At 44.6% G+C, this 26526-nt stretch overlaps 3 protein-coding genes and 2 long non-coding RNA genes across 8 annotated transcripts; 4 read left to right on the top strand and 1 right to left on the bottom strand.

Annotated features, from left to right (window-relative positions):
- The first annotated feature begins 231 nt into the window (after nt 1–231).
- Nucleotides 232–2674, top strand: LOC124678059 (histone acetyltransferase MCC1-like). The gene is made up of 6 exons (XM_047213996.1): nt 232–413; nt 618–866; nt 1016–1148; nt 1221–1320; nt 1395–1623; nt 2411–2674. Exons 2-6 carry the CDS (start codon nt 760–762, stop codon nt 2559–2561), a joined length of 720 nt encoding a protein of 239 aa, XP_047069952.1. The 5' UTR covers nt 232–413; nt 618–759; the 3' UTR covers nt 2562–2674.
- A 104-nt stretch (nt 2675–2778) lies between these two features.
- On the top strand, nt 2779–6995 carry LOC124677148. Its single transcript, XR_006993954.1, has 3 exons — nt 2779–3332; nt 3409–3497; nt 6900–6995. It is a non-coding gene; the product is annotated as an uncharacterized LOC124677148 (long non-coding RNA).
- LOC124677147 (norbelladine synthase-like) lies at nt 5644–6429 on the bottom strand. The gene is made up of 2 exons (XM_047213151.1): nt 6183–6429; nt 5644–6069 (listed from the first exon to the last, which is right to left on the bottom strand). Exons 1-2 carry the CDS (start codon nt 6364–6366, stop codon nt 5741–5743), a joined length of 513 nt encoding a protein of 170 aa, XP_047069107.1. The 5' UTR covers nt 6367–6429; the 3' UTR covers nt 5644–5740.
- Nucleotides 6996–8822: 1827 nt separating the features above from the next.
- Nucleotides 8823–12199, top strand: LOC124675961 (serine/arginine-rich SC35-like splicing factor SCL30A). 4 transcript variants are annotated; one of them, XM_047212050.1, is made up of 7 exons: nt 10024–10064; nt 10598–10675; nt 10915–11011; nt 11091–11238; nt 11403–11561; nt 11661–11753; nt 11856–12199. In XM_047212050.1, the coding sequence occupies exons 3-7, from the start codon at nt 10975–10977 to the stop codon at nt 12004–12006; spliced, it is 588 nt and encodes a 195-aa protein (XP_047068006.1). In that variant the 5' UTR covers nt 10024–10064; nt 10598–10675; nt 10915–10974; the 3' UTR covers nt 12007–12199. The 4 variants fall into 4 exon arrangements, with proteins under 4 accessions (XP_047068004.1, XP_047068006.1, XP_047068007.1 ...); XM_047212051.1 differs by having other exon boundaries at nt 10915–11033; nt 11112–11238; nt 11856–12197; XM_047212048.1 differs by lacking the exons at nt 10915–11011; nt 11091–11238 and adding an exon at nt 8823–8933 and having other exon boundaries at nt 9901–10064; nt 11856–12188.
- Nucleotides 12200–14162: 1963 nt separating this feature from the next.
- Nucleotides 14163–19407, top strand: LOC124678067. The gene is made up of 2 exons (XR_006994319.1): nt 14163–14336; nt 14538–19407. It is a non-coding gene; the product is annotated as an uncharacterized LOC124678067 (long non-coding RNA).
- The last annotated feature ends 7119 nt before the right edge of the window (nt 19408–26526 follow it).

Raw genomic sequence — 26526 nt, 5'->3', positions numbered from 1 at the left:
GCCCAGACTAGGAACAATTTTGAATGTGACAGTATGAGTGACAAGGAGCTAGACGAACAGTTTTTTTTATGTTCGGAGCCAAGAGTTTTTTTTTTTTTGCGGGTCAAAAGGAGCTTTATTACTCAGCAAGGGTTACAAGGCGATCATTCTCAAGAATCTGAAGAATGTCATCAGGTCCTGAGCCTAACTAAAATACAGTTTGATGATTAACTCTTCATGTTCGGAGCCAAGAGTTGAAAACTTAAACAATTTCATTCACGCGTGTTCCACTTCCCGATTCATCCCACCACTTCTCCAGCCAGCGCCCCCAGCTTTCATCTTCTTCGTCAACGGCCCCCACCAAATCGAAGTGTTGAGCCGAGGAACCTAGCCAAAGCGCGCTCACATCCCTTCATCTGAGCCCAGGCTGCAAGGTTAGCTCCGCCCCTCGCTCATCTGCCCAACTGTTTCCGAACAATCATCGCAGCGTATTAGGTTTAGGTTACATCTGATTCGGCCCCTCTCGGCCCGTTCATGGCGAAATCGTACTACTTGATTGGTGGGTTCGTGATGCTAGACTGAGGATTTCTTGTTGTAATCGACCTGAACTGATAATGTAGCTGTGCGTGATAACCCAGATTCAATTCAAAATCGGAGTATACTCGGAGGTACCCACGCTGGCTTGGACAGGAATCGGCATTGTGTATGCTGGGGCTGACACACGGATGAGTCGGAGAGAAATTTGTCTCTAGGAGAGCTCCAGGTCGGCTTCAACTCCTCATGTTGGACCCAACATCCAAATTCCAACCAACTGTAGAATACCGCCCGATTCGGCTCTCGGATCTCCAGGTGCTCGAGCAGATTCACGTTGATTTGTTTCCTGTAAGGTACAAGAACTGAATGAATGTCACTATTGGTTATGCCCAAACTGTAAAGTGTAAACTTGCTCGCAAACTGTTTCAATGTATTGTTAGATATCTCCATAAGTTCCTCTTAAATTTTGCCTCTGCTATTCGTTGTGCCCTTTCTTCTTGAGGTATGAGAGGGATTTCTTCTTGGATGTTGTTAATGGCAATGGTATTATATCCTGGGGTGCTGTCGACACGAGCAGATCAGATGAGCTTGTTGGGTTTGTTACCACCAAGATGGTTTCTGCACAAGACAGTGAGGTACACCAAGTCCTGAAAACCCTGATTTATTGACATGCTCATATATAGAGCTAATAATAATAATCTTTTCAGATTGAAGATATTTTTAGCTACAACTGTTTGCGGAAAGACTCAACTCTTGTGTATATACTAACGCTCGGCGTGGTAGATCGTTACAGAAACCTTGGCATAGGTGAGTACCTATTGCCGGATTTTCTTATTGTTTTCTGAAAATTCTGCTGACCATGAAAAAACTTCAACGTGCAGCATCTTCCCTGGTTCAGGAGGTGATTAAATATGGTACAAGTATCATCAACTGCAGGGGTGTATATTTGCATGTTATTTCATACAATCAACCTGCAATCAGATTCTACAAGAAGATGCTATTTAACCTTGTTAGAAGATTGCCAATGTTCTACTACATTAAAGGACAGCATTACGACTCGTTATTGTTCGTATACTATGTCCGTGAGGGCCTTTCACCTTGTTCACTACTGTAAGTGCTATCTATACTTTATCATGGGGAGGCTGCTTTTTCCATGTTAAGTAATCTGCAAAGCCTCATCTTTTAGAATAAACTGCAAGTTGAGTGCCTGTTTAGCTATTCTTATTCGATGAGACAATTAGTGTGTAGTTTTATTTGTTTCATTATTGGAATTAATGAACCTAAGCTGATCCTGGTCATTGACTGACTAGAACCATCTATAATTCCGCATGGGAGCACCTTTAAATTGTTTTACGTGGTTGAGTATGTCGAATTATTTTAGTGGTTCTCTATGCCACGATTCTAATATTTAATAATTATGCCATGCATTTAACATAGTCTGTTGACCTTAATACAAAAACAGTCAAAGAAATTTGATTAGCACATAGCAGACAATTTTCAACCTTTTGTGTTTGTTTTTTAAGAAGAACCGTACAGGAGGCTCCGACAGTTGTTTTGATGGTTGTAAGGACTCCCCAAAAATGATGGGTTCTACTAAGAGATAAAAAGAAGATATATTCTCTTTAAACATGATACCAAAGCGGGTGCTGTTTTAATTAAATCCATGTAAAGTCTAAATTTACAACCCCAGAAAACTACTCCAAGTTTCATGGTCTACTTTTCTTAACAGTTCCACAGCTCTCCTACTTTTCTACTTCGCTAACACAATTTATTGCCACATTTTTTTTGAAGGGTCAATATATCTGGGTTTCGGGAATGCATTTTATTTTCATATGATCCCATAATTATCATATGATTCTGTCGGACAGATTGCAACTTATCTTGCTATGTACTTCAGGGGCTTCCTGGAGGTGCTGGTTACAAAGATATGGAGCAAGAAAAACAAAAGTACACATGAATGGTCCAGATTTAAGGAATCAAGCACCCTTTTGGTTACACAGACTGATATGAGGATAATCAGCAGTGAAGATAAGAGATGTCATGTCTAATTTATACTCCGTGGTGTCTTATTTACAAATGGATGGTGCCTTCTGATGCATTGCTAAATTAGTTGTAATTCATCAAGCATAGTCTTGTTCATGATTATACAGAAAAAATATGTGTAGAACGAAATTCCATTATCATTTTTTATGTTGGAATATATGTATATTTCTGTAATCTATTCTTGATTAATATTTAATCCTCAAGGAGGATTTTTTTTTTGTTCGGGGTAAAATAAGCTTTCTTGCACTTTACTTGGAAACAACTCTGGTAAATGTTTAGGACTTAATTTGTACATTTAACACAACAAAATCATCATTAGCCATCATAGTTGTTGTCTTTGGTCAATTTTTAGCTATACTTAACTATTGCCCTTGTTCCAAATTAACTGACGCAGCTTTGGTCAGATTTGGTCTAGATACACTTGTATTGTATCTAGAAAAAAGCTGTGCCACTTAATTTGGAATGGATGGAGTAATTAGTAACTAAGTTAATCAACTTCCTATGCTTGATAGGAGTATGGTTGGTTTCATAGGGTAAGTGGTCTCCCATGTCTCATCCGACAGAAGCATGTTTCCCTTGTGGTCAGATGCTCTTGGCTCTTCTTGATAACTCTTGTATAATCTAACGATCTCTATACCAATGAGGTGTTTTGCATGCTAGCCAGGTCATGGCCACCATGGTGCATGCAGAATTGGAGAGACGGAATGGAGTAGTGACTGTTGCTATGCTGTTGTTGCTAAGAAGATGGATGAGTTTTTCCTGGCATACATGCTAAGGTAAAAATAAGTTTTCTTGCACTTTACAAAGATATGGTGGTAGAACTCCTTCTCAAGGATGCGCCTGTGTTGTCAGACATCTCAAGATGGGGATTATGCCTTCGAACGATGATGTTAATGGTGATCATTTTGTCTGGCGCTGCTGTATGTTTTCTTTACCAAATGGTGAGATCTCGTGAAGCAGTTTTTATAAGAAATAGAATGATATTTTTACTCTATTCTTGATGTTTGCACTTACTAGTTCCAGAGTTTCAGAATGCCAGACTGATTTCTTTCAGTGCTGCTCTTTTGAGAAATATAAAGCTTTCTTCTCAATGCCTATATAAAAGGAAGAATATGTTAAATCGTCAACAGAGAAGGCTGCTCAACACACATAATAGGCTACTAAGCTGGTAGCATAAGTGCCTTAAGCCCTGTGCCCCAGCTTCAGACTATAGATTGGCTCCAATTAGATCCATTTAGCCAGTCTTAAATATTTGCAATTCTTTGAAGTGGTTTATAATAAAGTACCATAGTTGAATTCAGTTTAGAACTAAAGAAATAGTGTAATATTTACTGCAAAACTGTATACAGGGCCACATTGATATGAATATGTGATGCATAGATCATAAACTCTGGCTTTCAGCTTCGTCCCCCCCGCGTCGCCCTCCTCTGGCGACCAGGGGGGAAACCCTACCCGCCGCCGCCTGTAGCCACCCTCCACCTCTCCTCCCTGCTTCGCCGCCGCCGGAGGGGGGCCGGCAAAGCCGCGCGCTCCCCGGGGAAGGTGGCGGCGGGGCGGTTCCTTTCCCTCCCGCGTCCCCTGGCGAGAGGGAGCTCGTCGGGCGCAGGGCATGGCGGCGGGCGCTGGGGCCGGCGGCTGGGCGATGATGGCGTCGCAGGCGGTCGTGATGGCGCGTGGGCGGGGCGCAGCTGTGGCGCAGCGGTGGTGCAGCGATGCTGGCGAGGCGGGGCATGGCAGCACGCGCTCGGGCCCAGATGGGCTCCGGCGGGCCTGCTCGGGATCGCCCCTGCTCGCGCTGGCTCGGCCCGTGGATGCCGGGGCTGAGGCGGCGCCCTTCTTCCCGGCCTTCACCGGCGTTGCTGCAGGGGTGGGCGCGGTGCTGGATGGCGGGGCGGCGGCCCTGCGGGTGTGACGTCGGTGGTTGGCGGCCACTGTGGCCGCGAGGGTGGCATGGAGGCTGGACCGGGGGCTCGCGCTGCTGCGGCTGACGGCTCTGCCTTGGACCCCCGTGTTGGCGTCCGTCGAAGTTCCCTCTCTGTGGCGGTTGGCGGCGCCCGCGGAGCTCTTCTCGGTGAGTTTGGTCGGCAGTATTGGTGCGACTCGGCTCTTCAACCCCGCGTGGTGCGGGTGGTGGCAGCCGAGCTCGCGGAGCTCCTTGGTCTGGTGGTGGTGGCGGTGGTGGCTTGTGTGTGGCGGTGGCGCCGCTTCTGCACATGAGGTGTGTCTGCGGACTGCGGGCTGACAGCGTTTTTCGATCTTCGTCTCGCTGTCCGGCCGCGTGAGGGTGTGGTGGTTCGTTTGCTCCGGGCGAAAGCCTGACCGCGCGGCGTCTGTGGATGTCGCCGTCCTTCTTGGGGGGCGGTCGTGGAGCTCTACGACCTTCGCTGCCTCGGGTTCACGTCTTCAGGTGAAAGCCTTGATCCTATGGGATCGGACGACGGCGTCGGTTCTTCGTCGTGCCCCCTCTTGAGGGCGTCGTCTTGAAGGTGGTGACCCCCTTCGCGCACTCCGGCGGGATAGGCACACATGGCTTCTGGGTTGGCAGGAGGCCAACCGGAGGTCCGGGTGTTCCCGGTGGAGTCTTGTGAGGCAACGACGATGGAGGTGGCCAAGGTTTGGTTGCGGCAAGGTCATGTTAGTCGGCTCCGTTCCGGCGTGTCCGAATGTCTTCTTGGTGACCTCCTCTTGCTGTGAAGTCGAAGCTGCCCCTGGGCGGTGTACGATGACCTTTAAGAGGCGGTCCGGTGAAGGTCCTATTTGGCGCTTGTCTTGCGCATCTCCTCTCCGAGGCTCGTCTTCAGAATCGAAGCTGCCGGGCTCTCCTCGAAGGGTCATCTGTTTGGCATAGACCGACTTGAGCTTCTTCTGTAGCTTTTGTGGGTAGCCAGGATGGCTAGGTGTGCCCCTTGGGGCGGGGTGTGTGGCTGTGGGGGTGCTTTTGGCACCGTTGTTGTTGGTTTTCGCCCGGTTTTCTCCTAAAAACCGGCACCTTCTGCTTAATGAATGAATGAGGCAAAGCTTTTGCCTCCGTTTTCAAAAAAACAAAATAAACTCTGGCTTTCTTATCAAAACTGTATACAATACTTGTCAGGGCACTACAGCAATAAGTTACAATTATTTATCCAAGAAACATAATCTGTAACACGGTAAATAGAAATTATAGAGAAAGTTACTATTTGGCACATCACTGTGATTGCTTGTCTGGGGTTTTCTTCGGAGCTTGCTCAGAACTTTTCTGCTCCTTGATATACCTTGTGATGGCCTCAGCAATAGCAGCTACAGCACTGGTGCTGACCAAGGATGTATTGCTTATGTGGTCTTCGTCGACTTCATATTCAATGGTTGACCTTATTACAGATGTCTCTTCTGTTTTCCCTGTAATCTCAAATCGTACCAAATACTCCGTAAAGCCATAATTCAGAAACCCTCCTTCTACTACTATTGCCTCCTTCACATAATTTTGATTATCGACCTTCACGAACTTTTCTTTGTAAAATTCCAATCCAGGAGTTCCTGGTAACATAATAACCAAAACGGAAATTACTTGTAGCTGGGTGCACATGATATCAAACAAGAAAAAATGGACCATCCTTGGCTAAATGAAGGGTATGGGTTCAGGTTCTAACCAGGAGGGAAGGTGAGAAGCAGGACTGTTCCAACGCCACCATCACCGTCAACAAGCTCGACCTTTGAGAGCATGTCAGGAAGCAATTGAGGCACCAACTGTCCAATAAGGAGGCTTCCATAGACCTCCCACACCTCAGCAGCACGGAGGTCAGTCTGGAACTCATGGCTAAGGCTCCCCTTCATTGCGGTAGTGAGCTCTCTGTAACTTGCAGAGTTCTTGGTAGATAGAATTTTTGTGGAAGCTGCAGGTCACTGCATTCTAAGAATATATGGCTTACAGGATGGGATGTCTCTCCCAGAACATGACACGGACACGTGCGAGTGTACTTTCCATAGTAAAACAAAAGGAATAGTCTTTTTCGGATGGTTACAAATGGAATGCTCAACCACAAGACGACCCATCATTCAATCTGAGTCATATCTTGTCCCTATTTTTGGCTTAACTGGCTATAACTTACTACTGGATCAATATATTTCCCCCAGTTGTGATAGACTGATAGATAAGGTGCATGGACCACAAAATACATGCGCATCACAATATTATTAGTATGTGATATTCATATGATCAAACAAAATATCCTACGGTCTTTTCTCAACGATCTTGAACCTGACCGCCTAATAAAGGAACCCTATCTTCATAATATCACCAACGATTATTTCTGCCTCCTATAATTTTCATTGCCAACATTGGTAAATTTCTCTTTGCATTTCTCCAGGACGGGATTTCCGCGTACATCTCAAGGATTCAGTGATATGGATGATGTTTTGGCAAGCAGCAATCACATACTTGTGAACATACACGTCAACATCAAGGTTCATCAGGGGCATGCTTGATATCAAATTGGTTCTCCTGGGTGGCAGGTCCGGGGCACATGGCCGAGCGAAAACGGACTTTGAGCCATGTTTTTATTATTTTATAAATGTGAAGCTTTGTGAGCTGAAGAAAGCATCCGCCACGAACGACGGAGCACATATCGTTGTGGCGTGTCGGTCGGGGTCCAACCCCGTGCAACTCGAGACCGGGAGCCACCGTCTCCAATCAAGAAAGTCGATGAAGATAAGAAGATCCGTCTGCCTGCAACCACCAACTATGCACGACGTTGTCGTCCCTAGAGATGAGGAGCGACAACAGACTCAGGACGACCTCATAGGCCTCGTACAATAGCGTAGGAGCACACGCCACTGCAGCGAGGAGGAGGCTAGAGGACACAATTCCATAGCCTGGTTGATGTCGCCACCTCGTCGACCAAACCTGGAAACACATACCTCATCGGACGTACAATCCGGCAAAACACCGAGCTCCACGACGCCTCCAGATGGACGACCACCGCCATGGGGCTGCAGCAATCAGATACTTGTGAACAAACACGTCAAGGTTTAACCAGGACGTGTTTGATACTCCCTCGGTTTCAAGGTATAAGTGTTTCAAGGTATAAGTCGTCCTTGTCTTTCGTACTTTTTTATTTGACAAAAAATTATTTTAAATATATAAATATTGTTGGTATGAAATTAGCATCATCAGAAAGTGCTTTTTAAGATGAATCCAACAATACTAATTACATATAATATAATTAATATTTTATTATTCAATTTTTATGGTTAAAGTTCGTCTTAAAATACGTGTGCTTCTTATTCCTTAAAACGGAGGTAGTAACAAATTTGCGTTCCCACGCCGCAGGCTGGACATGGCTGGGCGAAAATTAAGCCATGTTTTTCTCTTTTGTTTTTGTTCATATTTATTTTTAAAATTTTATTCTTTTATCCTTGTGATATTATTTTGTACCTTGTGAACATTTTTTTGGTCCGTATGAACTAGTATGGGTTTGTTATCTCATCTAGCATTTTTTTAGAGCATCTCCACCGGCAGCCCCTAAATAGGCAGGGGCGCCGGTACAACATCCTCTATTTGGGGATGCTGCTCCCACACCGGCGCCCTCAAACCAGCGGCCTCGATAGATTTAGAAAATCAAAATCAAATTTTAAAAACGATATTCATACAAAGTTCAAACGGAATTTGTACAAATTTAACATGAATTCAAACTAAAAAACTAAAAAAATAATCTAGTGGCGTTGGGAGTCAAAGGCGCTGAAGTCCAGGTCATCTAGTGGATGACCCGAATGACCAGCTGTCGACGTCCTCGGCCTCCTCCTCATCGGCCTTCTCCTCCTTTGGCGTCGGCAGCTCGGATGGTCCAGCGAGGTCGATGTAGTTGGCGATGTGGTCCCTAGCGGACTACACTGCTGCCTACCGCAGGTCGATCGCGATATGCCGGTAGTCTTCGTCGATGGAGCGACCGAGGATGAAGTTCTGGCCGGCGAACTCCTCCTCGTCGCCGTCGCCACAGAGGGCCGCCTGCGCTTCGGCCTCCTAGTCCCACCATTGCTTCTTCGCCGACGGAAGTGGTGGCAAGGCATCGTCGTCTTTAACGTGGGAGCGACGGCCCGACCGTCGTCCGACGAGCGGAGCAGAGGACACGCGCCTTGCCTCGTCGGGAATGACGACGAAGATGCGGCCCACATGGAAATGTGCGTTTCCTCTCTATTCCTCCATCATCCAGAGCAGCCGCAACACCAGCAGGGGCCGACACGTGCGGCACCGCCTCGCCAAATAAAGGCACCGCCCCACCCCTCCCGTCGCATCGGGAACCTTCTGGGCTCTAGACGAAACACTAGGTCCCTTGATCTCTCTCTCTCTCTCTCTCCCGTGACGAGCGGCGCGCGCCCCCTCTGTTCGATACGAATCCTCCGCGGTAAGCTTCGCTCGATTTGGTCGCCTGGCTCCTTGTGATCATCAGTCTGGTCTATCTATTTTCTGAATCTCCGCGCTGCGATCAGTTCCCGATTCCTGATTGCGCGCGTATGATCCCCGAGGAAATGCAAGCAGCCTTGCGATTAACGGTTCCGCTCATGATATATGATCCTGATCGAAGATGTAAGCGGATGATTGGTGGCTCTTCTTGTCGCGCCTCAGAGTCAGATCTAGTGATTCGTTAGCGCGCGCGTCTGCTTAGGTCTGAAGCAAATTCCCTTCCTGGTGCGTTGTTGCCCTGAACTCTGCCTCTGAGGGTTCATGTCCTTGCCCATGCGCGTTCTTGGTCTCTCGTTCCGAAATATAATCAGAAAGCTGTCTTCGCCCTTGCCTGCGGACCAACCTGATTCAGTTTTAGACAACATATCCGTGTGCTTGCTGTTCGTGTTCTAATTTTTTTTTTCGAAAATCAGGCAAAATTACTGGGATCTCCTGTGGAGCATCCCCTCCAAGTCCTAGAAATCCTAAAAGTTGCTATTAGGAAGGGAATTATGTAGACATGAAAGTGTGTTTTTGGCGGTATCTTACTTTTGGGATAGCAGGACATAAAAATGTGTTCCTGGTGTTATCGTTATTACTAGCAAGTAATGCTCGCAGCAGAATAACAATATTGCTATGGTTAAATTAGAAAACTTCTGAAAAACGGATGACATATTTATCCTTGTATAATAGAGAAAATATGTTGTGCACAGATCATCGGAATCTTTTCTCTGTTCCAAGTAAAGCCTATGTGGAATCTTAAGGCTAGCATCGTTGGAAATGCCCACTTGAATTTACAAGTCAGGTGCTTGATGTTTAGATCGTTCCTCTCTGACAGTCTTCTTATGTGCGTACTGAGAACTTGTAAGGTGATTTTGTGGCGCATTGAATCATTTCAATAATACTATCCTCTGGTTTTATCATTATAGACCAACATGGCAAGGGGCTACAGTTACAGTCCATCCCCGCCACCAAGAGGCTACAGGGGAAGGGGAAGGGAACGCAGCCCAAGTCCACGTGGTGATCGTTATGGTGCCCAAGGTAGAGATATCCCGACCAGTCTTTTGGTCAGGAACCTTCGCCGGGACTGCAGGTGAGGTTTTCGCACAACTTTCCCCTAGACCAGTAATTGCGTGTATTCTTCTGTGTGGTGTATATAATATACCTAAACTCATCTTTGTGTTAAGCATATTTAAAAAAAAAATGCATCTGTGACATTCGATAGTTTTTGAAGCAAGGATACATTCATCTTAACCAAGGTACTGTAGTTTGTAAGTTGATGCATTTAGTTTCAAATGTATTATGGTGGTAAGAAAATTACCATATCTTCAATTTGTTGCCCCGGTCTTCTCCTCCTGGGGGATTCAACACTTATCATCAGGCAATATGCATCAATTTGAATGCATCCATAGGTAGGCATTTGCATCATTTACCTCTGCTATCTTCTGCTCACTGTTTTTCTTCTCTGTGTGCCTCTGTCCTCCCATTCTGTCTTCACTGTTTTCTCAGATTGAAGTTTTCCTTTTTTTCCTTTGTTGTAGTTTTCTCGTTCTTTGCAAGTTTGGGGAACTTTCTTCTTTCCTCCTAGTCCTTTTAACTCATGATGATGATATATTATGAATGCAGGCCAGATGATCTTCGAAGGCCATTTGGGCAATTTGGTCGTCTGAAAGATGTGTATATTCCAAGGGATTACCATACTCAGTAAGACACTAAACTTCTGTTCATTGGCCTTTAAATCTGGGGATATCGTCAATTTTTTTGTATAAAGCAATGGCAAATTCATATTTGGTAGTTGAGCTTTGTATGATCGCACATGCCGCTTTAGTCCTATGAAAACGCACCTCGCAAAGTTCTTTTTTTTTTTTCACTGTAGTTATATTAGCAGACATTAAATACTTCTATCAACCCTTGAAATTAACAGTGGAAATAATTTTTTGAAGACAAGTCATAAGAGTACTGTTGAAGAGAAGGAAGGCTAGAGAAGTTGCAACTTAAGAAACATGCAGTTAAAGATTATTGTTGAAGAGAATGGAAGAAATAGAGAGTTGGAAATTAAGATATATGCAAATGCAAGATATAGTTACAGGTTTAAGAGATTTGAAGAGAATGGAAGAAATAGAGAGTTGGAAATTAAGAGATATGCAAATGCAACTAAGATTACTATTGAAGAGAACGGAAGATATAGTTACAGGTTTAAGAGATTTGCAAGTCCTCATGAAGAGTTTGAAGTCTGTATTAGTACTCTTACGACTTACAACTGTAAGGTCAGCAGCCGAGTGCACCTTTTAATTGTTTCCCTTAATTTGTGTGTGTGTCCACGACTATGGGAAGTTAACATTTGTTTGGTTGCTGTGTACTTGAACGGATTTGTACTATCCTTTTTGAAGGAATGATATAATCCCTTCTACTTGTTTTGGACCTGTCACAGGGAGCCGAGAGGATTTGGGTTTGTCCAGTACTTCGATCCTGCCGATGCTGCTGATGCAAAATACTATATGGATGGACAGGTTGTTCTTGGCAGAGAAATAGCAGTTGTGTTTGCCCAGGAGAACAGGAAGAAGCCTGGTGAGATGAGAACCAGAGAAAGGTACGTGTTTCTTCCTACCACATGTACCGAGAATCATCAGTTAAGCTACAAATGCATGCATGGCCGCTCCATTGACTGTTTGTTTGCGCATCTCTGCAGTAGCAGAGGCCATAGCAGAGGCCGGTCTTATGATCGGCGGTACTCTCCTTCTCCGAGGGGCCGGCCATCTTACCGAGGCCGGAGCTACTCAAGGTAAGACTGCTCCTCCTTTGCATCTTCATTGATTTTGCTGGTCGAGTTTCTTCATTTCCCGGGGCCCGAATGATACTCCAAACCTGTTTGCTACCGTGACAGGTCTCCCTCTCCTCGGTACTCAAGGCGCAGATTCAGAGAGGAGTCTTACTCACGTTCACCCGCTGACAGCGGATCAAGGAGCCCGACGCCTTCTGATGGGCGTTACGGAAGGTCTGCCCGAAGAGAGAGGTCGGTCTCTGTTAGCGAATGAAGTAGTAGCAGCTCTGTTTAACGTTTAGATCTGCGGTGGAGACGACTAGTACCTCGTGGTAAACCTAGTTGCTATATATCACGTTGTGAACCTTATCGTCTGTGGTGGATCTATATAGAGGTTGCCATCGTGTACTAGCAGAAGTTTGAATTTGAATAAACTGCAGACTGGGGTGTGTGGCAGTGTCCGATTATGCTTTGTACGTGAGATTCAGTGTGTAAAGATGATTACTTAGTGTTTCATCTGGCTGAGCCAGTTCGGGATTACATGGAGAAAGTGTTGGAGACTCGTCCAGTTCATTGGTTTGCCTGCGTCCCCTTCGAGCCCGTCCGTTGCTACGAATGATGATTAGTGACAGTGGGATTTATGGTCGTTTGTTTTAAAAAATTGATGACAAGGAAAAAAAATCTGAGTTATCTTGATTAAATGATTTACGGGCCTAAATTTGTAGATACATCTTGGTCGAGCCATCTTTCATAGACACACAAACTCATCGAATTTTACATACATGACAGCTAGGTCAATATTCACGTTTTACAATGAACGATGGAGAAATACATTGGGATAAAAGACAATTTGCCTCACATGTTAAACATAAAGCAGATGAATATTTTGGATGATGTCAAGGATATGTGAACAAAGACGCACATTTATCCATATTTCCGGCTCACCGACATAACTGAATTAAGTAGTTACAAAAATTGGCGATTGAACAGATTAATGAACTCGGCATGGTTATAGAAGTGGCGATTCTGTCCAGTCTTTGATTGGAACTTGGAAGAGGTGAAGCAGCTATGCGTGGCCTGCGAAAGTACATCGAGCAACCCTTGAAGATATGAACATTAGAGCAATATACAGAATAGCATAAACGATTGCCGTGCTTCCTTGTACATTTTCAGTTGTGATATATTACTGCCTGCGTAGGTAAAAGACCTTGAGTTAATAGAGGCCTCGGCAGGATTCAATGGCCTACCTGTCTTCCTGCAGATTTTGGTGGCTGTGCTGCACCCATAAGGTGAATGGCATGTGGGCAGAAAAAATTGTACCCTGATGGTACTAAAATCTTGCTCATGCTACCACTCAGCTAGATTTCTCCTGGTGGTAGAAAGTGTACAGAAAACTTTCGGATTTGTTTTCAGCAGAGCAGATTGCCATTTAGTACTAAAATTGAACCTATGATGTGAATTGTTTTACCAGGCTTTCAGTTTTCGATCATTAATCGGACTTTTAGTTACTCACCAAATCTGCTACGAACTGGCGAATCTAGATGCCGGCCAGTAGGCTTGTTCCTCGCAGCGCACGGTGTGGCCAGGGCTCCATGTGCAATAACTGCTCGTGTGTGGACTCTGGAATCTGGATTGGCCTTGGCTGAGGAAAAAGAGATGGAGTCGACATGCGCCCGCCGCGGCCTTGATCTCATTGCTCAGGCCATCCCCTCCTCTACTGGTTCAGATCCAAGCACCCCAGATCTCCCTCTCTTCATCCTTGGAGAACCAACGGCAACTCTGCAGCCTAGCTTGCTCCCATGGTGAACGACGCAGCTGGGGAAGGGTCGGAGAGAGAGACGGGTCAGGGAACGGGGAAGGCGGAGCACGGGCGCTGTGTGCGTCTGGGGAAAATAACCGGGACGCACACGTAAGAACGTGCATTGGATAAAAAGGACCGCCAGACTGCGGGTTGATTTCCTATTTTGTGAGGGGCTAAAAGAAAAAGGCCCGACGTATGATGTACGGCCGATTCAGGCTTAATCTACACTACTTAAATCTACATCTTCTACACTACTTAAAAAGAACAAACGTAGTCCCTATTCTCCCCAGGCAGTCGTCCGTTTTCGTCGTACTCCGTCGGGCTTCGCTCGCGTTGAAATGGGCCAAAGCCCAACGTCGCCTCCTTTCCTGAAAACAAAACGTCCTTCCTTTCCTCTCTCACGAAGCACCTTCCTAGGGTTCGGGTTCGGCCCCGTCGCCGTTTTCTTCCACACCGTCTCCTGACCGTGCGCCGCCGCTTGACCGCGCCGACTCCCACGTATCTGCCGCTGCTCGCCCGCTCGCTGGACTGACGCCCTCCACATGCCCCGCCTGTGCTCGAGCTCCGCCAGGACATGAGCTAGCCCGACCGACCGGCACACCCAGGACCTGGCAGGGCATCAGGGGAGCCAAGCCGATGGAGATCGCCGGCGCTGAGCGTCGGAGCACAGCTCGTGAAAGCCGGGAGGTATCCGACCCAGCCCAGATCCTGGAGTCGCCCGGTCGGCGTCGGCTCGCAGAGATGCAGCCCAGCCACGGTCGCCGTAATGGAACCCAGCGGTGGCCTGAACAGCTTCGGCGCAGGTGAATCTTTCTCTCTGGATACGGTGATCGTTTGCAATGAATGACGTTGGCTGTCCTCTGAATTTCATTCGCGGGTGGTGTTCTCTGAAACCTTCTCTTTTTTAGGGAATCTGAAACCTTCTTTTTGGCTCTCTGTATCCGCGCAGGTTCTTCGAATCCTTGTTTTGATCGGTTAGGACTCCTCTACCCGTTGCTGTGCAGGTGTATGTAGTAGAGCCGGACTAGAGATAGTCGTGGTATGTGATCGATGAAGTTAAATCCTGCTGGTGATACTGCACCACAGCGGCGCGGCGGCAACAGCCCAAATTTGCACGATCCGGCCGGACGCAGCTATACATGGCTGATCTCAGGTATGTGACTCGTTGTTCCTTTTCCAATTAGGCCAACACCTATTGATCAATCGATGCACTTCCAAGGAGCATCAACTAGCCTGGTGAAGTCGATTGCTAAGAGATACGAGAAAGTTATGCGTGGGATATCTCCTAGATGCACCTGTTGGGGCACAAAATCTACATGGTCATCGTACTAATTGGTAGCTGTTAGGTGCCGCTCGCGCTGTCTGATGATATCATGCAAATTCTTGATCTATTCCTAATTAATTTGTTTTCGTACTCATATGACTAATTCTGTTGAAACTAGTTTCTTCCGGTTCCTAGCTATATATTTCTCACAAATGAAAGTAATTCTTCAAGTTAAAATTATAATTTATTGCTTAAGTAGTACTTTGAGTCTTAGATTGGCTCAATGATTAAGAGAGAGGAAAAATCTATTGCTGTTTCAAGCAATGGAAATCATTTGGTGTAATTCATCTGTCTAATTTCTGACAGTAAGCCAATCTAATTTCTACTTTAGTTAATCTAAGTATATAAGGCATTTGTCCAATTTTGTTTTTAACTTTAACAAGTACAAAATCCTTTGTTCTTACTTTCATCTTTGTCTCCCGTGCTCATGTACATACAGCCAAAGTAGATTAGGCCCCTGCTAAGTATTGAAGAGTTGTATGTCCAACCATTGGGAATCCTTCAGCGGTACTTAAAAAAATACTTATGATTTGTTCTTTGGCGGTACATGAAAAAATACTTATGATTTGTTCTTTCTGTTACCGTGGGGTTGGAAAGGATGCTAATTGCGGTAATCACTTTTGTCAAGAGAGTACTGTTTGATTAATGTTTTTAGTTCTGTTAATTAAAGAACAAAAAGTAGACAAGTAATCATGTGTGTCTATGTTTTGTTGTTAAACGTCTATACAGTAAAATTTCCCCTGGATTGCATGCTTTTGTGGTGTTGCGCTATTTTTCATAAAGTAGATGCATGGTAGCAAAATTTCTTTCTTGACCAGACAGATTGAAAACTATGTACTCGTGTATGTTCCGGGAATGTACAATTCCAGTATGAAATGTACAAAAAAAAAATTAATAGGGATCTGGCGCAGAACCAACTTATATGTGACATTTCAAAGCTTATCTATCGAAATGAAGTTCTGCATACATGTAAGTTACCCTGCCCTACACCACATAGTTTTTCCTTTCTATTTACCCGATCGGTAATAGGAGAAGATACTAGCATTTTGTCATATTTATCTTCATAGGTTTCAGCGGTAATTCACTTACTGGAACCTTGTCACCTGATTTGTGCTAGCTGACTTGCACGCGGTAAGTTCTATCTTACTCGGAGATGCTGCTTCATATCATGTTAATTAATCTTCATTTAGGAAATACAGGTACATTCCATATTACCAAAATTTTCAGAAAAATGCCATACAACATAGGTTTCTTTCTGGCAGCCACAGTGTAATCTCTTCTGATTTCGTGCAAATTTCATATACTTTACCTTTTGTACTCTTACAATATATTGTTATATACACATTCCGACTTAAGCTTCATTTTTTCATTTTTGTTTAGCAGATCCATAAGATGAACATAAGCTATTGAAATGTACTTGTATGGTCCACCATGGTGCATTGATTAATTAACTATATCAGTTACATATGCTTGGTAAGATAGGTATCACCTATCAGTTTATTACCGATGAAATTCTTAGCTTCGTTTACTTACAAATGCTTTGGAGGTGAGGGAATGCACTTATTTGGTTCATGTATGTTTTTAGTTTATTTCTTGGTTAGCGTCAAGTTGAATTGATTGGTGCACTGAAACAATTACAAATGCTTAGGAAGGGAATTATCATCCAACGGTTTATTAGTGATGACATTTCTAGCTATTAGTCTTTCCAACAAGTTTCATTTTGTTTATTTCAGTTTTGAATACTGTTATTTGCACATGACTATATAAAAATCTAGAACATAACTATTAATTATCCTCTTGGAAAATAAAATTCATGTTATCTTGCAAGTGAAGTTTTTCCCTTCCATACCATATATGCAACTGGAAATAGAAGGAAGGTGAAGGATATATATTACGAAATCCATCTGCACCAGTGAATGATACCACCCAGTCGGTCAATTTACATGACTTAATTCTCACAACCAATAAATAAAATTTATTTATGCTGCATAAACCTCCCTCTATGAACATTTGTGTGTAGCTACAAGCCGATCCAACCTCAGATTAGAAGGGCTGGTACGAGCGAGACTATCGAAGGTAAGCGTGTCACTACTATGCCTGCCATTTATTAAAGCAAAGCGACGCACATATATCCATTATTAGTGATGTAAAAATACAATCAGCTGGGTTGGAGTAGTGTACCTCATGGGTGGAGTTGTATCAGAAGCCCTTAGAGCTACCTTTAATGAAATTATTATGAAGAGAACCGTTGTTAGACTAAACTTGATATCCATGATGTACTATGTGAGCCCTTAAAGGTATCTTGCCCAACGGCTCTCTAGATTAATCGCGAGATCATTCCCTGGTTATTCCTAGAAGCCAAAGATGGATGCAAGTGTTTCATGGAACTTCCCGCCAGTTACATTGTTCTTAAACTGCATGTGCACTTTCGTACTTAACATATCAGTTTTCCATTGTAGCTATCCCATGTGTGCATCTTGTAATAAGCCCTGTTACCTCTTTGAAGTTCAGAGTAAAAAATTGTGTATTAATATCCCTTGATAAAAGAGCATTATTGATGGGCATTATTTTTCTTGAATTTCATGCTGTTATGACCAAATTAATGAAATTCATACTCTGATACTTGATAAATGAGCACCCGCAACTATTTTCTATCAAATCACATGCAAGAATGAACTATTATTTATGTTGTAGTCATAGTACTTCTTGTGTTAGGAGAGTGTCAAGAAATACTTTTATTTTCTAATGACAACTAGAATCAGATGCAAGGGTCTTTATGTGCTGGCTACTATGATGGATGCTATAAAGATATTTGCTTAGACGAACAGTTTAAGTTTTCCCTAATTTGTCGTTCATGTATGTACATGTGTATGATATCTATAGGCTCCAGTCACCAAATAAAGTATGTTTCTCTTTTAGGCTATAGTTACCAGGCTTGCATTTTAGCATCATATACAGTTTGTTTGCGAAGTTGCTACTTTTGTATCTAAAGAAGATATATATTGGAAGCTTGTCACGTGAAACTGATGCAAATGCTTGGTTCTGTTTATTCTTTCCATCATGAATAAATGCTAGGAAGACCACACCTGTGAGCAACATCCAGCGGCCAGTCAATTCCTCCCTTCCCTGCAACACTCTTGACCCTGGTGCTTTTGTTTGCTAATAATAAGAGGATATTGAAATTCTAACAGATGAAAATAGAGCATATAATAGGATGTCCACCTGCTTCGTGAGAATTTCCCTCTGAAAGCTAAGTTTCTTGATCTTATACTCCTTGGGCAAACTATATTGTTACTTAGGTAGTCAATTTGGAGTGACAAAATGATCTGACTAGCTTGGAACCCTGAGAATGCACTGCTGTGTATGTTTTAATGAACATTGGACCTGAAGCGCTGTTAACATTTTGGTGCGTGTTCAGTAAAAAGAAGTACTCAAAAGTACTGAGAGCAACGAGTTAATACTCTACCAGTAGAATATGATCTATTGATTTGATGCAGCTATATTAACCCAGGCTATACATTTATTTGAGCAGATTCATCGGAGTCTTAGTAAGTATCTGTATCCACATGTTCATCAATCCCTTTTCCGTAATAGGTTATATGTATAGTGGGATCCTGAAGTGGTCCTCAGGTCATTTAGGTAGATTATGCACATTTGAGTTCATGGTGTGCACCATCATGTCTCCTGAATGCCATACAGTTCTATCATTTCACAAGGACATTGCATTTTCTGCATTCAGGCCTGGGTTGACACAGCAAGGTAAAAAAAAATTGGTCAGAGACTTAACTGGTCGTCCAAATTTGAAAACACGATAGAAAATAGTATGCTATAATTGGTAGTGTTACAGTTTAACAAACAATATTGGAGCACATGAAAATAGGTCGGCTTTGTCTGCCATTCATGTCATAGCAGTTGCCTTTTTTTCCTTTACTTAACTCGGGAGGGTTATTTATTTTTAAAAAAGAATAATCGGGAGATGTGATGTGATTGTCTTGAATTTATCATCTTTCAGGCAAAGAAATTGATATTTTTTAGAACCAGAGAGAGATGGGTCGACAGAGATAGAGAAATTTATATAGATAGAGATTCAGCCAGTGGGATGCTTCGCCAGGACCTCCATCGACATCAGTCTCTCCACCGCATGCCTCCCCCAAGCTGCGTGCTCCACCACCCAACGGCCAGCGGCCAGCGCGTCTACCAGGCCAACGAGATCATCGCTGTCTCCAACAACATCAACCGCAGATCAGCAGTGTCTGCATGCACCCCTCGGGTGCTAAGTTTCCTAATTTTACATGTGCAACTCTGGTAACTCAGCTGGATTGGTGAATCTGTACTAGATAGTTCTTATTCATTACACATTTGAATGTCATTACACATTTGAATGTGCTCATTTTTTTTTCTTCAAAAGTTGCCTGCTCATAATAGAATTACTCTTCGCATCCATGCTTCACTCCATGTGATGAAGCTATGCATGTCTCAAGTGTAAATTCCGAAAAAAAGATAAGGCTCATGAGACAACATAATGGCTTTGTTTCCATCCCTTTACCTACTATGGATGCTGCTACTATGCTTCTTTTTTTAGGGAAACAAGAGCTTTATTAAATATCAACAACGGTTGCATTGTTTATGAGATTGTTCAACAAAAAACTAAGGGGGTCATCGTCCCAATTACAAGAAACCTTATTAATAAAACAAACTCTAGCTAGCTCATGGGCAGTTTTCTTTGCTTCCCTTGAACAATAACTTATAACATTACCAACGATAGTAATGGTGAATTTTTTAAAATAATGCGAATTATTTTATAAAATGCAGGAGTGTCACACTTTCAAAAATTTGCAAAAGTGTGACTTGGTCGGCCACCGATCGGCGGTCTACAAACCGATCAGCGCACTGACAGTCGATTGCAGGTGGTATGGGTCCCACCATCTGGCCGGTCAGACCGATCGGCTGACAGGTGACTGATCGGCCGGCCGGTGGCCGATCGGCACACCAGCTATCGATCAGCAGCAGCACGCGCGCGGTTAGCAGAGCCGTCAACAGGCTTCGTGCGGGCAAGCAGCGCGTGGTCGCACCATGCTAGATTGGTCGATCCATCCACAGCAAAAATTGATTACATAATTAGTTTTGAGACATGAAAGGTTAGCATAAATTTATCCTGTCACCTCTACCTATGTCAGCAGACTTAGGGCATTTTTTGGGCCACGCGGATTTAAAATGCGTCAGGAACCAAATCCAGTGGCTTAACGTATAGTAACTAGGCCATCAGCAAAGACGCAAACGTGACACATATTTGCCTTTGTGATGCGTTGAGGCGGACATGCCAAGTGACTGCTCATTTGTTTCATCGGACCCGCCTAGCAGTGAGCCATAGGGTTGCATCGAGCGCATTGCTTCGACGGTCATCGCTTTTGCGCCGCAGCCTTCGCTATCAATGTCGCGGCTGCCTCTTCTGCACGCGCACTAGCGGGCGGCGGCGGTTGGGCTTCTGCGCCGTCATCAATAGTATCGTATCCCACGCGTGCCCGACCTTTAAAAGTCGATCGCATCGTCCCTGCCATCGCCCACAACACCGACACCTTCGCTCACACCACACCACCACGCGCCGCCGGATCACCATGGGGGGAGAATGACTTCGAGGCGTCCGGCAGCGGCACCAGGAAGGAGGCGCGACCGAACAAAGTGTTGCTGCCTGTCGAGTTGGCGCGGCTCATGCACCAGAACTGGACGCCGTGCCACCTCCACCTCCACCACCGACGTGGGCTGGTCCACCTCCACGTCCACCTCCACCTCGGGCGTGGGCTGCTCCACCTCCACCGTCGGCGGCACCGGCGTATGTTCTGCCGGTTGCCAACTGGCTCTGGCTGGTACCGGATTTCGTCGTGCTCGACGACGACGATGAGGAGTAGGCGCATGCGTTAGTTTTAATATTTTTTATTTTCCTTTCTTCACTATGTAAATTATGTTTTTATGTTCAAAAATGACAAAACCCAAAAAAACGCGTCGTGCCGCTGGGGCACCCCCGGCGGAAACGGACGCGTGGTCGATTTCGACCATTTAAGCCGACGTAAAGAACGCGCGCGAATATTTTGGGCGTCCGAAATGGGTCGCTCCATTGGAGATGCCTTTACCTCATCGAGTGCATGCAGATGGAGATCTCTTTTCACGTCCGGATTCCATTTCACTCCACCTCCACCTCCACCACCTCCACCTCCACCTACCCCTCCACCACTAGCGGCACCTGCGTATGTTCCGCGGTTGCCAATTGGCTGTGACCGGTATCGGATTTCGTCGTGCTCGACGACGACGATGAGGAGTAGGCGCAGGCGTTAGTTTTTATATTTTTCCATTTTCCTTTCTTCACTATGTAAATTATATTTTTATGTTTGAAAATGGCAAAACCAAAAAAAAAATGCATCGTGCCGCTGGGGCACCCCGACGCAAACGGACGCACGATCGATTTTGACCATTTGGACCGATGTAAAACGGACACGCGTGAATATTTTGGGCGTCCGAAATACGTCGCCCCGTTAAAAATACCCTTACGCCATCAAGTGCATGCAGATAAAAATCTCTTTGTCAGGTCCAGGTTCCATTTCGCTCCACAACTAAGCAGCCAATAGGGCGATCTTTGAGCTGCTTAATGAGAAATATAGATGTAACACTACAACGGTCCAGGTTTCATTTTGCTCCACAACTAAGCAGCCAATAGGGAGATCTTTGAGCTGCTTAATGAGAAGTATAGATGTAGCACTACAGCACTCGAGACATTAATGCTCTCCATGCATAACAAAGAACCTTGTCAAGTCCGTGAACAGCTGGTCCGCAGCTAGCTGACCGATCGGGCTGCTGCTAGCCGATCGTTCTACTGCTAGCCGAATTCTGACACGGTAAATGGCTTCTGGTAGGTGGATCGGTCGACTAGAAACCGACCGAGTCACATATTTTGAAATGATTCAAAACGCGTGATATTTCTAAAAATTATAAAATAATTCATATTATTTTAAAAAAATTGCCCGATAGTAATAGCATCCACACAATCCGCATAAATCACAGCCAATTCCATCCACCAAGTATCTTCACCTGAGCATGCATTAGTCTCTAGGGAACCGCCTTCAGCTGCAATTGAGTTGCACCCAAGTTTTATAACCGTTGAAATCTTCCTTTATTGTCAGCGCTTCCGTCATTGATGCAGACACCACATGGGGTAAAAATTTGCATTCTACCGCTATGAACTGGCCTTGATAGTCCCTGGCCACGGCACCGACCGCTGCAGAGAAAGTATCTGCATAGAAGGTAGAATCGACGTTAATATTTACCTGTCTCGTCTTAGGTTTCTTCCACTTTGCTTCCTCGGTTACAGGATGAGCAGCCTTCGCTGCATTTGTCGCAACTCCCAAAATGGACATCTTGCACTTAAAAATCGGTGGGACAACTTCGTCATGAGTACGCCGTCTTCTCATCCACCATAGATGCCGCTACTCTGCTTTGTTGATCCGTATAACGACATAAATCAACTTTATTAGAAACAATATCATAGGTCAAGGACATAATCTTTGTATTTTAACCACACTTTTAATTTGTTTGTGTGTGATGTCGCTCGTCCGTGGCAACGCACGGGCATTTGTACTAGTATAGTAATGATAAGTGAGAAAAGGAATTAATGGGCCGGCCCAAAAGCAACACAACATGTGTGATGTACAACAGCGCGCTAAGAAGCGATGAATAGGAGAACCCCCCCCCCCCCGCGCACCAGAATGCTGCTGGATCTATAATCGGCGATTCCTATTCTCCGCTTATAGCGGGAGGGATCCGACGCTCCGCACAGGGGAGTTATTTCTGGGCCGGCCCATTTTTGGCGAGGGCAGTGTGTTTTTTTCCCCGGGTTTTCTTCCGTTTAGGCGGTTTTCTCTTGTTTTCTTCGGTTTTTCTTCCGGTTTTCCAATTTTCTGTTTTTTTCACTATTTTCAAACCTGGAATTTTTTCAAAATTGAAAATTTAAACTTTTCCTAATCTGAACAATTTCCAACTTTTGAAATTTTCGAATTTTGAACATTTTTGCAATTTGAACTTTTTTTTAGATTAGAACAATTTTTAGATCTGAATATTTTTGAAATTCGAACATTTCTCAGATTCAACATTTTAAAATTTCGAACATTTTTTAGATTTAAACATTTTTTTAATTTGAACACTTTTTAGATTTGAACATTTTTAAAATTTGAACTTTTTTAGATTAGAACAATTTCTAGATCTGAATATTTTTTAAATTCGAACATTTTTCAGATTCAACATTTTTAAAGTTCGAACATTTTTCAGATTTAAACATTTTTAAAATTTAAACACTTTGAGATTTGAACATTTTTAAATTGGAACATTTTTTAGCTCCAAACAGTTATTAAATTTGAACATTTCAGACTGAGGCACTGACCACCGGATCCACTGAAGCAACTGACAAAAACAAAACCAAATGAATGACAACATAAATAGCTACAGCCAATGTGCAGAAATAGTGCAGCTTTTTTAGGCCACAAAAAGTGCGGCTACTAACTTCCTGAAGAGATCCCGGCGCAGTAGTTAAATAAATGGGCCGAGCCCATCACCCGCCATCTTGATGCGGTTCCGAACAGAGTCATCGCTTAAAGCGATGGATAGGAGCACCCTCTATAATCTGTTCATATTTTGTAGCAGGCGCGGACCTTGGGCCAAAATCTTTGGGGGAGCTTCAGGCTGATTTTTTTAATAAATGGGCAACACATATTCGCATACCATGCTTATCTATTGATGTCGCAGATCAGCGGCAACTCCCATACTAAGTATGATGTAGCATATCGGTTGTCTAACTACAAGGGTGGAACCTTTTCTTTTTAACTAGTCTTAAAGTGGATGTCGCAGCCTTGAGTTCTTTTTATTGAATTCACGAGATTGAAAATTTGGATGGAATGAATAACCTGGAGATATATTCCTTTTCTCAAATAGTTCTTTAAGGGGCCTCTCTCTATCCTTGGCTTATTCAATAGAGCTTTCCTTCTTTTCATTATTCGATACTGCTGTGAGATACTACGAGAGCTCGTAGGCAATATGAGATAGAGCTGACTAAGAGAAAGAAGTAAGCGGATCTTGCAGCTGTTTTCATTCCTTTATTTAGGTTTTGAACTGATGCGGCCTAAGGCCACGTGGGTTGCCCGATCTCACGAATTGACCGAGGGAAAGGCGGGGGAGAGGAAGAACACGAAGAACACGGCGAAGAACACGATGAACACACGCGAACGCACGCAACACAACCCGATACAATTCCGGTTTACTACCGATAGCCCGAACCACTATCCCGATAGAATTTCTCAAGGGAGAGACACGCGGTAGAATCACCGAGAGGAAGATCGGTATACGATCGGTGGAATCACACGAGTGAGAGACCGGTGGTAGAATCACAAGTGTGAGAGACTAATCATATAAGGAGTGCCTTGTACAATAGATTTGGATAATCTAAGGAGGGGGTTTCCCTAATCCCAAAGGGATGGTGGAGGCATGAGCCTAGGTTCTTTCAAGTTCAACTCTTTTTCTAATGAAGGGGGAGGTGGGAGCCTATATATAGGGAGCCACTAAGGAGGGGTAGTTTAGGCATACAGGGGGGTACATGGGACTTGACCCGAATTGACTTGGACGCATAGGGGGGGGGGGGCGGATTGTCCGGCCTTAGTGGGGCGGATAATCCAAGCAGTCGTGCTTCATGCGCCGTCTCTTCTTGGCGACCTCGGGCGCTCTTCTTCCTTCTTCTCTTCCATGCCTCCGTGACCTCGGCCTTGAGTCCTCGAGCCTCCAGGGTGTCGTCCACTTCCTCCGTACTTGGCGATGTGTTCCTATCATGGTCATATGAATGAGGATGAAGTAGCATACCATTCATGAGAGACAATTGTAGGCACGCATAAAGGAGAAGATTCACCTTTGCGTGACGTGTTGGCGTTGACGCACATGATGCGGTGGAGACCGAAGGTCGGGCTGCATCATGAACCGTAGAAGATCAAGCACTGATCTGATGGATCAAATGCTTTCGGATGAACTACTCGATCAAGGGCTTCCCAAAAGGCCTATTTACTAACTTCTCTTCGTTCCGCATGAGATAAAGTTATAAAGACAGATTTCCGAATCGTTTTTTTAGTCATGTTAGCACCACGCTTCGCTTTCCGGTATCAGGTATATAGCATTTACTCTTTCTAAGCTTTTCCGGTTATAACTCGTTTATGATATACCAACTGCGGCCTGAAGCACCAACCACCAGTAGCATTTCAACCAAACCTTGTTTCTCGATCAAAAAGAGCGCCCTTCCATTTTTTTTTTGAATCAAACAAAAGCCTGGCCGATAGAAGAATAAGTGGATGGGTCTACCTATGGTGGTTTGTGATACGTCTCCAACGTATCTATAATTTCTTATGTTCCATGCTAGTTTTATGACAATACCTACATGTTTTATTCATACTTTATATCATTTTAATGCATTTTTCGGTACTAACCTATTAACAAGATGCCGAAGCGCCAGTTCCTGTTTTCTGCTGTTTTTGGTTTCAGAAATCCTACACAGGAAATATTCTCGGAATTGGACGAAACAAAAGCCCACGGACCTATTTTCCACGGAGGGTTCCAGAACATCGAAGAAGAGTCGGAGGCGGCCAGCAGGGGGCCCACCCCATAGGGCGGCGCGGCCAGGCCCCCTGCCGCGCCCAGGTGTGGGGAGGGATCCCCCTGGCTCCCCCGACGCTGCCTCTTCGCCTATATGTTCCTTCGTATCGGAAAACCCTAGTACCGAGAGCCAAAATACGAGAAAAGTGTTATCACCAGATTTTGGCTGAATCAGGAGGTGGGCCGCGATCAGGATGGGCTTGGAAGATTACACGTGGAAGATCTCTGAAGCGGCCTTGCACGGGAAATTTGGGCTAGATTGCCCGTGTATCTTTAATTATGGTAGATTGTATCTAGATTAAAAGTTAGAGTTTATCTCGTGCACGGTTTAGTGCACGCCCACATTAGAAAGTCCTCCGGACTATAAATATGTATCTAGGGTTTATGGAATAAACAACAACCAACGTTCAACCACAAACAAATCTCGGCGCATCGCCAACTCCTTCGTCTCGAGGGTTTCTACCGGTAAGTATCATGCTGCCTAGATCGCATCTTGCGATCTAGGCAGCGACAAGCTCTGCCTACGTTGTTCACGCGTTGCTCGTATCGAAGCCTTTTTGATGGCGAGCAACGTAGTTATCTTAGACATGTTAGGGTTAGCATTGTTCTTCATATTACATGCTTTCGTAGTGCAACCCTTGCATGTCTAGCCGCCCTTACACCTATCTTAGGTGTAGGGGCGGCACCCCGCTTGATCATAGTTTAGTAGATCTGATCCGTTACGGTTGCTCCTTGTTCATCAAGGATTAGTTTAACATCCGCAATAGTTAGGCCTTACAAGGGGTCGGAGGATCCAGCGGCGTGTAGGGTGGCGTTTGCTAGTCCTAGAACGGATGTTCCGGGGATCAACCTCGTGTTGGTTTTTAGGCCCTGTCTAGGATCGGCTTACGATCACCGTGCGCGAGCGCGAGGCCCAATCCTGAGTAGGATGATCCGATTATGCGGTGAAAACCCTAAATCGTTGTAGATCTCATTAGCTTTACCTTGATCAAGCAGGA

The sequence above is a fragment of the Lolium rigidum genome, chromosome 7 (genome assembly GCF_022539505.1).
Source record: "Lolium rigidum isolate FL_2022 chromosome 7, APGP_CSIRO_Lrig_0.1, whole genome shotgun sequence".
NCBI lineage: Eukaryota > Viridiplantae > Streptophyta > Magnoliopsida > Poales > Poaceae > Lolium > Lolium rigidum.
This window is presented reverse-complemented; position numbering and strand designations above follow the sequence as displayed.